General features: G+C 35.1%; 1 protein-coding gene across 1 annotated transcript; it reads right to left on the reverse strand.

Moving 5' to 3' along the window:
- Positions 1–1,314: 1,314 nt before the first annotated feature.
- Positions 1,315–3,165, reverse strand: LOC124199488. Its single transcript, XM_046595312.1, has 4 exons — positions 2,599–3,165; positions 2,389–2,511; positions 2,050–2,330; positions 1,315–1,991 (listed from the first exon to the last, which is right to left on the reverse strand). The coding sequence occupies exons 1-4, from the start codon at positions 2,711–2,713 to the stop codon at positions 1,920–1,922; spliced, it is 591 nt and encodes a 196-aa protein (XP_046451268.1). The 5' UTR covers positions 2,714–3,165; the 3' UTR covers positions 1,315–1,919.
- Between the last annotated feature and the right edge of the window lie 8,562 nt (positions 3,166–11,727).

An 11,727-nucleotide genomic window follows, 5' to 3' on the forward strand; every position in this document is an offset into this window, starting at 1 on the left:
TGTTGAATACGTAATTACAGGATATATTGATCCTTATTTTAAAAAGCATTTCAGAATGTCTAGGCAAAGTTTTGAGGTAAGGCAAGAAAATATTTCAAATGATGTGTTTTAATTAAAATGTTTTGTTGCAGAACTTATCTCGTAAAATGGGAACACACTTTAGCGGAATAGAATGACGAAGGCGTTTGCCAGTGCGAACCAAATTACTACTGACTATATGGACACTAGGGATTTCGGAGTCTTTTAGGGGTATTGGAGACAGATTTGGTGTGCAGATGGGTATGTTCAAAGTTAGTATAATGATATAGCTGTTGTGTTAGGGACTTGACAGGAAAATACGATTTATGCTAACTGCATCATTAACTTGGAATTTATAGGAAATGCCCATTTCATTTTTTTGACAGTCGTCAGGGCTTTAAGTTAAAACTCAGAAAATTTTATAAAATGGCCAGCCAGACGTGATTACGCTGCCATTTCACAACAATTTTCGTTCCCATTCTCTATAGGTAGGCTATAATATTTTAGATTATTTCCCTTGTTCATGTAGCACTTACATAAAATTGCTAAATATTTAGGCATCATTGACGGAACTTCCAAAAGAATTCGTCAGCAACTTCGCCAAAGTCACGCGTACGCTAATAGAAAAAAAATTTTGTGCAGTTACACTTCAAGCAGTCTGTAAGCCTAATCGGGAATTCATTGATGTTTCTACTGGTTATCTTTCGTCTATGCACGATGCAAATGTTTTTGTCCATAGCAATATTGGTCAGAATTTAACGAGACTACTAGCCGGGACGCGGTATTAATTGTTAGCAGATTCAGCATATCTACGCGAATAATGAAACCGTACCAAAATAATGGTGGAATTTCTCGTGTGAGTTCACATTTATATTTTTTGTTTAGGGAAATTTACTTAATGCTGAAAATCATTTTAATTTAGAGGCAGAAAAATTTCAACAAATCATCATTCAGAAATCGGTCAGCTATTGAACGTGCGTTTGCACTGTTGAATGGAAAATAGAGACGACTTCGCTATCTAGATATGTTGCTTTTGAACAGGATACCGGACGTCATAATTACTTCCTGCTGTCTTCAAAATATGTGCATTCAACTGGGAGATGTAGATGAGGATGTACACGCTGAGGAGGAAGAAGATGATGCTGGTGAAGAGGATGGAAATTGTGACGAACGTGGTACGGCTGCTGGAAAAAGACAAATCATATCATATCTTTTGATGTAATTTTGTGTGAGTAGTGAATCCGTCCGTTTTTGTATATCATTATTGTCTAATCAGAAAATGAAATCAAATCGAAGTATGAACAAACGCAGTGTATTAATTTCTTATTTCTCAGACCACTTTTCAATAATAGAAGTTAAACGGTCAAAAGTTGCAGTTTTTTTACTTGACTACGTGCGATGTCCTTGAGAACATCGACACGTTCTTTCTCAATGGCCACCAACTCTGTCTTCCAATTTGAAGAATTATTAACTGCTGGAGCCTTCTTTATGGGACCACCATCCCCGACCTTGGCAACGTCATTCAACTCAATGGCTGGGTCGTCCCCAAATATAAGATTAATTTTTTTGGTCCATCTCCAATTGGAATTAGCCTTCGCGCATGGACGTTTCATCTTGCGCCAATTCTTTTTCAGGTTATCAATTTTTTTCGAGAGTTGAAAACATGACTTTCCGGTTGCCACTATTTCAGGAATTTTCGAAATCTAAATAACAAAATGGCTGTAAATAAGGCTAAAAAATTATTATAAAGTTATTTTTTAATTTTTTCCAGATGCGGAGCTTAACCGCGTAAGGCTCGTCAAATTGTGGCTTAAAATTTTGATTCACGTCCAAGAGTTTAGAAACTTCTTTGGTGGTCCACTTTCCAGGATCACCACCACCCTCGTCCGACCCGGAATCTTCTATGGCCAAATTAGGATCAGAATCCTGTTCGCCAGCCTCAGGAATTTCTTCGTTTTCCTTGTCAGGTACGTCTACAAAAAACAGGTAAATATCAGGCACACAACTTTCAGCAGATTAATGAACAAGTACCAACAGCAGTTGATGAGGAAGGTTTCGGCTCGTTCTCAGCATAGTCCATTCTTCTCTTTTTGAATGGTTGAGTCGGCTTTTTTCTCTCTTGTTTTTTTTAGGTGCGGATCGTTTACTTTTAACAGGAGGCTTGGGTAAAACTTTAATTACTCCGTTATCAACCTGCACACGTGATGCAGCGCCAAAACGACGCTTGGCTCCACAACCAGATTGGGCAACCTGCTCGTCACCTGACGATTCTACTTCACATTCCGTTTGGTCTTCTTGAAAATAAAATAAATCTACATAAATGTTATTTGAAATAAACCAAATGAAATATACAGCAAACTTCAGACTTACTCGTCTTTTTTAATTCTAATTCTTCTTGCCTCTTTCTTTCTTCTTCGACCCTCTTTCTGTGTTCTTCCATGTTGAGGAAATATTGATATGCCTTAGCATTAAGATCAGCTTTGCATTGGGCATCTGAAAGAAAAGAACACACGTGCGTAACACGCCAAGGGGAAAAATTTAATCACCACAAAGATAGTCAGAAAATTAAAATTACTTTACCTTTTTCATATTTGGTTTTTATCTCCTCCGTCACACGAAGGTATACAATGCCACCACAAGGAAAAGAATATTTCAAAACGTTGGATCCATTCCCAAAAACTTCATTTTCAGACATGATTCACTCTCACTTTCTCCTGTGAACGCTTTTTACAAACTTAAGAAGGAAACGCTTTAACCCTGAAAAGATTTTAGTGCCCAAACCTCTGAATTCAATATTTTGCTTAATGATCTCCATAGCTTTCTATCCCCACCTTCTCAACAGATTTTTTTTTTGTTTTTCTAAATAAAAAACATTTAACGTGCTTCGCGTCCGCTGTGTCGTCTGCTACAGCATACATAAAACTCAGTTGAGATACATTTTCCCCTCTGATCCAAGATGAGGGCTTACAAACTTGATAAGCCCTTCGTCTCCTTTTTTCAACCCCAGGCTTTCACACATTGTTCGTCTGCTTCTGAGACGAAGCTAATCACTGTTATCTCTGCTCGATAGTGAAAACGGAGCTAAAATATCGATATTAACACCCTACCTCCGCGCGCCTTACTCACAACATGGGAATTGGGAAGAAATGGTAACTTCAAATTTTATTCATGAACTTTTTTTTATTGATAGATATTTCTTAGTAAAAACCCTACTCGGAAACATTTCTGTAAACTGTTTTTAAATGTACAATTTAAAGATGAGTCCATCACTCAAGGAGGCCGGATTTTATGGTTTTGGGGGTTTTCATTTTTTGTGAAACGGTAACTAGGCATCACATCCAGTCCCCGAATCAACTATTTTATTCAGAATTTTATGGAAACCCAAATAGTGAAATTCTTGATTTTCTACATGCAAAAGTTGTTTTAGTTATTTAAGAAAAACTAAGGTGGTCCACCAGAAATTGTAGTTTTTTTTAACATAAGTGTTCGATTAAACCAGGCCCTTTAAAAAAAATTAATTTTTCAGAATGAAATATTTTGCCCCCTTCTGCAGATATCTCGTCCTGTTTTTTTTTATCTGTGCTTCATTAACAGAGTAAATAACGATTAAAAATATAGAAAATTTTTTTAACGATTTTCATCATCAATCGACTTCATTTCGCCACATCATCTAGCGACCAATTTTCGAAAAGGCAAGAAAAAATTCTTCTCGGCTAATTGTTTCAAAAAAATAACATATCATAAATTGCCAAATGTAATTGTTAATTAAAATTTTTAGAAGATTTTAGATTCCTACCAAAAACGTGAACGATTGGTTATCTAACAAAGGCCTGATGGATTACTCCAGAAATATTAGAGCACCATCTGTTGTTTTGCTATTGTGTTAAAAAAAACAGCGCTAGATGGCGTGAAAACAAACGCTACCGCACGGTACTGAGAACTAACGTGGTAGCGCGCGGTAACGCTAGTACGGGGTAAAAAGTTTATCAAGGTGATAAAGCCTTGAAGTTTATTAATAAGAAGAGGAAGCCAACAGAAGCCGAATCTTGATGCAGACCAATCTAGAATTGAAGAACAAAATTGCTCGTTTAAAATGCCCCTAATGTCAACAAATTTGTTGTCATTTGAGAGATTAAAAATTAAAGAAAAAGGTTAATTTTGACACAAAATTAGGAAAAAATGAAGGCTTACAGTGTTTTGTTGATGTAAGAAAGAAAAACTTGCGAACAAAAATATTGAACTATGAGATTCCAACTCACAGGACCCTAGCTCTTTTGTAAGGAACCAAATTTCTCTTTGCTTAGGGCTAGGCATTTCCTCCGCTGTCTGTATTGTTCGGAGGTAGCCTATAGAGTTTTTTAAAAACACAAATAAAAAATTTCTTACAATGTTAAACTAGCTACTTGTAAAATCGATGGACAGAAAATAGCATTGCTAGTTGGAATGAAATTAAAAGAAGTCTTATATTACGGAGAGTGGAATATAATCAAAAAAATAAGTATTAATCCAATTTTTCTGGAATTTTGGATGGGGTAAGGGGTCGGATCAGTGGATCAGCATATTTTTTTTATTAATTTAAAAAAGAACCTTTGGCCATTTTCCAACCCCTTCTCAAGTGGGATAAGCGTTCGTCCAATGCCATCCTTGTAAAGAAAAAAAGCACTCAAAAATTGAAACCAGTGTAACTTAAGACAAAATCTGCAATAAAAAATATTTCAGGGACTTAAGAGAAGAAGAATGATAATTTTTAAAAAAGGAAACAAATTCATATGCGCGAATGCGAAAAAATAGGGCAAAAAACCGGAGATGTCGAAAGTGGAGTGGTCTCCCCTTCCTACTTCAAAGGTATCAAGTATTAGCTTGGCTAACATAAAAATCCTTGCATTAGCCTGGTGCAAATCGAAACCAGAATCCAAAAATAACCCTTTTCCTAGTAAATTGCATTCTTCAAAGTTTCCGGTGAATGTTCCATTTTTTTGGCATCATGGAATTAACTTCCTTCAAATTAATGTGGGCACGAGGTAAAATTTTAGTTTAGACTTTATCATTTTCTTAAGAATCTTGCCTGTACAAAGACAAAGTCACTCGAAGAATAAAAATGGCGAGATCATTTATGAATGGAAACTTATATTTCTTCTTTGCATCATTTGTGCCGTGATTGTCAACTATCATCTGGTAGGCAAACATCAGAATGTTCGAATGGCATTATATTTTCTTTCTTCGTATATGAGTGACGTATTTAGTTTTGATTTCACAGAGTTTTTTTGTAATTCGATGAGCGTCAAGTGCACGACATTGTCTCATAGCTTCTTTGGCTTTAAAATTTTCTCAAAAATATTAAGTTCTGAAGAGTTCTTCAAAGTAAAGAGATAATTAAAAAACATGGGAATGATCCAATCGTCACTTTTTCCAGCAAACAAGTGATGCCAATTTTTAGAAGTTAGAGACTTATGAAAGCAATCATATTACTTTAAAATACGCTTGCAGACATGAAATTGTTCATTGATCGTACAGCGGAAGCTCCGCTGTTTCAATAATTATTTGATAAATTCTCAAGGATTGTCAACTTTTGTCTAGGTATGGTTTCTAGATAAGGCTGGTGCAAATCAAAACTAGAATTCAAAAGTAACTAATTTCCTAGTAAATTGCATTCTTCATAGTTTCCAGTTGATGTGCATGGCAATTAGGGCATTAACTTCTTCCAAAGATGTGATATAGCAATTTTTGGAGAAAATTATAAATTAATCAACAATTACAAGTCGGTATCATCTTTTTGGACCCCGTCTTCCCCATTTCTGCTTCCATCGTCATTGTTCTTCAATGCATACCTTGGACAGTGATGTAACCAATTATTGTTCTTCGATTCCGCTGCATCTCTGGTTTTCTTTTCTCGTCTTAATTTGTGCACTTAACAAACTTCGTTTGAAACAGGAAAAATATTTACAAAATCGTTGACCGATTTGGTTACAGGAAAATAGAAGATAGCAGAAACAACTTCCACACTCGTAGGTGATGATTTCGATGGCGATCTATAACGATCTTCTCATCGTTCATCCCTCATCATTCACCTCATCAAATAAACTCCCCCTTGGGAAAGTGAGAATGAATTGTCGAGCAAGCTTATTACTGGTTCCATATAATCAACAAAACTACCTGAAACAGAAGAAATCAACGATAACTATCGAATAGAACCCATTTTCTTGACAAAGGAGGTCTATGAAGAACAGAAAGAGGAAAATGTAATCTCAAAAGCTGAAATATGGGTTACTAAAATAAAGTGGGAACTGTTCCACAACATTTGCACTGCGAGGTTTCCGAGGCGACTAACTTTCGATACTGTCACTGTATGAATTTGTTTCTCTGGTTAACATAGTACCAATCAACTAGAAATTTGCTTCAAAACAACCATCCACTGATGTAAACGTACGTGGTGCTGGTCGTCAAGCAAATTTAGTATTCCATTTCACAAAAAATCATCCATTATACGATAAAAAAAACATTATAATATTTTATCGTTTGCAATGTTATCGTTAATTTTTTACAAATAAATAAACTGATTAAATAATTACACACCATATATAGGTACTCACTAACAAAATGTCTTTATTTAAAAATCTAAATTTCTATGCTTGTGGGGAAACTCCCAAAAATGCCAGTGGCTAAATCCAAGATACTTTAACGGGGGTAATTCGATTGCTGTACAGTTTTCTTCTGTTTTTTCGAAGAAGGAGGAAAGGAAACGAAGAACGCCTGCTGAAAACAGGTACAGTGGAGGAAAGAATAGGAGGCGAAAAAGTCGAGGACCAGAGAGAAGACGAGGAAGAAGGCAAAGAAATAGTAGCAGAACACCGAAAGAGAAGCAGAAGACGAGAAAAAAACTAAGGAAGCAGGAGCAGAAAACAAAAAGCCAACGAGGAAAAGAAGAACAAGATTCCTACTGGATGACCAGAACGTAGGACACACGAGGAAGAAACAGAAGACGAAGGAAAAGAAGACGAAGGACGCCTAAGAAAGCAAAATTCCAACTGAAATAAACTGGAGTTTGAGCTGTTTGTGGTGTAACCCTGTATCGAGCCATGCTGGATTGAAAGCAGAAGAACACTTTCTTGTAAAATTTTCTTTCTCTTTGTTGAATATATCAAAGTCCCACGTAGACAGGAGATACACGATAAATTATTTCAAAATGACCGTATCTTGGAAAATTTGACCCACACTTTTCGACACTTAGTTCAACGTGGCTAGATAAAAAATTTGAACACTTTGTTCGTCACTTTTGTCAATGAGGAAAGCCATCGTCTCTTCCGTCACGTTACGCGTTGCTAGATTTTCGATATTTAATTTCCGTTATGCATTAGAAGGAAAATTCAAAAATATTTTCGATTAATAAGGAATGCACAATGCTTTGCATTTAATTGCTGAAATTGGCTTTCTGACACTACACTTTCTACATTTTAGAAGTTTCTACTGAATAAATATAAAGTCTTGAAGATTGAAGTGGCTTAGGAAGTAAGTCAGTTTTTTGCAAGTTCAATTGTTCTCCAACGTTGACGACTGCGTTATGGTGCTCGATTATATTTGCGATTTTAGCTACGCATTCATATTCAAAAATCACGCAGCTGTTGGCGTCATCAAATATCAAAACCAATGATTTAAAATGGATTTCTTTGTACTGTTTTCCGGCTATGTACTTATAATGGGCCCACTAGTATGTTTAATTTTCAATAGAGTTTTTCCAGTTACCATCTGGTTAGAATATGAATCAAATGAGTTTCTTGCTCATACATACGCCTAACAATTTGAGCTAGAAAGCATTCGTGTTTTCGAACCATTCCCTTCATTATCTTCATGTTGTTTTCAAAAGTAAATGAACTGTAGCAGTCCAGTGCTGCCAATCTAATTACATCGTCAGCCAAGCGAATGAGGCAATGAACGTTGTATGAAATGAACCAATGCCCATAAAGAGATTTACATTGTTCCACAAATAGAATTAACAAATATTTGGCGTATTGGTTATATTCCGTTTCTTGACAGGCGAAGACAGAATTTTGATTGCTGTGTGCAATAACATTAAGTAATCGTAGAAATCTTCTAGTTGTTTTGTTCCTTTGAATTTTTTTTTTTTAAATATTGCTGAACCTGTGTACAAAAGAAATTGGCGTAATTCCGTTGCCTTCCATCGGGCAAGCTCAGCTAAAGAACGAAGTTTCTCGAAAAATCACTCGGAATGAAATCGTTGATATTCATCAACGCATCAGATATTATGTCAATATTTTGATGACCAATTCTTGTAGTAAGGGGGCACGGATAAAAAACCACAATAGTTTACGAATTACACCAAGGCACACGCAATGCATATAATCAATTGCGAATCCTCCATGTAGTCAATGGCGTTTTCAGGTTTTGAGTTGCCTTGATAAACTCCTAGCAGGAATGGGGGCCATTTCTCAAGGAGTTAAAGAACCAACATTGAATTGGCCAATTTCAGCATCCGGATGCTTTAGCAATTAGAAGGCCATTGGTATTTTTAAGAAATTTTAAAATTTCATCCAAGATTTCTGCCAAATTGTCTCCGTAGGCCTACCTATCAAGCATATACTTAATACGACGAGTGAGCCCAAAATGGTAATGCTGGCAGGTTCAACTTCTTAAAGTGGTGTTTTCTTCTTTGTTTTAAGAAGCGTTTTACAACTTTTCGGATTATTTAGTTTGTAGTAATCGGGCATAGTTGGGAGCACATTATTTAAAAGACCGTCAACGGCATTTTGTTTTATTATATATTTGATATATTTCATGTATGATATTTGACGGCCAAGACGCAAGCTTTTCTTTAAAACCAGAGGCTGGAACGTCATCAACAAATTGGATTGTGCAATAACTTCTGCAAATTGTGCAGTAATCTTAAGCATCTAGAGTAGGTGAAGTTTCATATATTTTGATTTGACCAGGTGATGATACTTTTTTCTGGAAGTATCGTCCAAAGTTGACAAAACAGCGTGTATAGGTTCCCAACTAACTCCATCAGATTTATATGATTTTGAATAATAACTTTTATGGGCAGCATGAGAAACTTGAGTTACTGCTAAATTAGACTAAATGAGTTATTATGACGGATATTCAATTCATGACAAAATTCAGATTCAGGAACTCTATATCTCGGCTTTTCGACATTAAAAAATTGGGCAGGCCCAATCATTTTACTATAATTACAATTCATAATAAAAATATTGGATTGTGGAATGTATTGAAAGATAACCATTCTTTCTAGACGGTCTGTATTTTCAAAACGGTTGGAAGATTTAAATGCGAGAGAACCAAAAATCAGGATTTAAAGAAGATTGTTTATTCCACCAAGTTTTAACTTCTTAAGTTTTTTTCTGTTGCATCGTTTCATGCAATGTTAGTTTGTCTCGTCTACTTTTACGTACAACTATTAGTATGTATTTTAGTACAGAGCTCATAATGAAAAAAATAGAATTTTTTCGCTTAAGTACTGAATGAGTTTTGATGGGACTGTTAATTCCAATTTGAAATCTTTAAAATGATTATCACACTGTAGACGTAAGAGATTTGGTCAACCGACTTTAATTTCCTACTGCATCTTTCATTGCAAAAATTTATTTTTTATGATAGAGAGAGATATAAAATTATGAATTTCAATATACGTGGGCCCTAGCCATTCCTTACCAGCATTTTTTGTTAAACAGTTATCAATAATTAGATAAAATTCTTCCCTTTTCTAATGAATTTGTTTATTTGCATAAAGTAGATCATTATACTGGCAGATATCATCCAACATTGTATTTGGAACATAATCAGTTAAATTTTGAAGCCCACAAAAGTTAATTATACTCTGGTAGTGAGTGACCAGAATTTTTCATGTAAAGAGTTTGAGCACTTTTTCTTCTTTCATTTCAATTAATATTTCGTATACATTGTGAAATTGCTTTCCATTTTGTGCTATCTTAAGTAAATTACCATTATATTAATACAATATTGTACGTAATCTACGTAATAAATATTTGACAACTTTTTTAAAACACAATTTAGTTTATTTTGTAGAGTATTAGATGCAGGTTGTGATACCTCTGATATTGCAATTGAGGGTTTTGTGTTAGTGCAACGCTGAATCTAGGGAGAGGAGAAGATACTGGGATTGCCCAAATCTCTTCTTCGATAGCTTACAAATGATCGAGCTATTACCCAAGCAGGGATGCAATTGATCTTAAAAATTTTCGGAGTATTAAAGTCTGGGATATGGCTACTGTTCAAAACTTGACGAAAATTAACAATAATTTTTACTTGAAACAATATTTGAAGATTCCTGGGTATTCTCTGACATATTTGGAAATCCCGTATTGTGAACTACCCAACTAAAACTCAAAGGATTTGTTGTGTTTCTGTACCAGTTTGTGATGAACGTTAAATAGGTAGCTATATGAACGACAGGCAGATACTGACGTCGCGGGAAAAAATAGAATATTCAGATTTTTTTAAAGCACGTTCCCTATACAACGAATATGTACTTTGTAAATTTTTAGATTTTTAAAGCCAACAGGTAGCTGGATAATCAAAATTGAAGTTTCCGGTTTTCCATGAAATAATTTTTCCAGAAGTTACGGTTTTTCAAGTTTTTTGACCGTTTTTTCGAACAGAATAAACAAAAATTACAGGGAAAAATCGTGAATAATTCAGGCTTTCTAAGTCTTTTTTCAGATATTAAATTATGTTTTAATAAGTTACCTTTATGATAATTTAAAGTTTTCAACTTCAAATTGATTTAATGAAATCTCTTTTGTGGTAGAGATTTGGAATATTTATAGGATGTAGATAACAACAACATAAATCTCTGTAAAAAGTTTCATTTTGGGCCAGATTGTTGTTAATTAGTTATTATTTATTTAAATTTAGATTTTAGCCCTATCCTTTAACATGGGACAAAAGTTCTAGAAGGGGGAGCGGCCCCAAAGGATATGCGTCATGGGAGTTGCCAAAGGGGATATCCTGTGTTAAGAGATAGGGCAAACTTCTAAATTTAAATAAATCATCATCGATACATTGCAGTGATGTCGTGTAATGTACATGGAAATGCAACACGGGTAACACATAAAAACCAATTCTTTTTCTCTTTCTTCGAAAAAAAAACACAATTTTTTCAACTAACAACTGAAATCTCCATAAGTACATGACAAGGCAGGGTGAAAAATATTCAAGAACTTATGAAACGGAAGGGGATATGAAAATAAGAAACCAAATTACAAATAAGTTCAAAATTTTGATTCAGATGACGTTATGCGGTCTATTCCCGATAATGTTATTCATCCAAAACACGCTAACACTGCAAGAAGTGTTAGGGACGAAGCCCTTGCTGGTGCAAGTGATATCCAAAGATTAAGAGAGTCAGAGATATGTCTTCTATTAAAAGGGAAGGTAAAAAAAACCTTTTCCGTTTCGGAACGGGACGGGTGCCCCGTGCCCATTGCTTTACCACCAGTATTATTTACGACAACGAAGATCTATACGGAATTAAGCGGATTTGGTCCGTTTTGAAGTTCAGATTTTAAAATGTAATATCCTTGGGTGGCACTGAAGGAGATCCTTTAATTTTGATTCTACACCTACAACAAATGTTTGAAAATAAAATTCTTTGAAATGGAACAACACACGGAACACTCCATAATGTTGGAAATGGCAAACTGAACGTACATGAAA

Source organism: Daphnia pulex, chromosome 8, assembly GCF_021134715.1.
Source record: "Daphnia pulex isolate KAP4 chromosome 8, ASM2113471v1".
Classification (NCBI taxonomy): Eukaryota; Metazoa; Arthropoda; class Branchiopoda; order Diplostraca; family Daphniidae; genus Daphnia; species Daphnia pulex.

Bases quoted from the DNA above. Each gene is read 5' to 3' on its own strand.
- LOC124199488 (XM_046595312.1), bottom strand. From the start codon at position 2,713: ATGTCTGAAAATGAAGTTTTTGGGAATGGATCCAACGTTTTGAAATAT. The intron at 2,512-2,598 runs GTAAAGTAATTT...CTTTTCTTTCAG, and splicing joins AAAAACCAAATATGAAAAAG to ATGCCCAATGCAAAGCTGAT. The intron at 1,992-2,049 runs GTACTTGTTCAT...TGTTTTTTGTAG, and splicing joins TTCCTCATCAACTGCTGTTG to ACGTACCTGACAAGGAAAAC.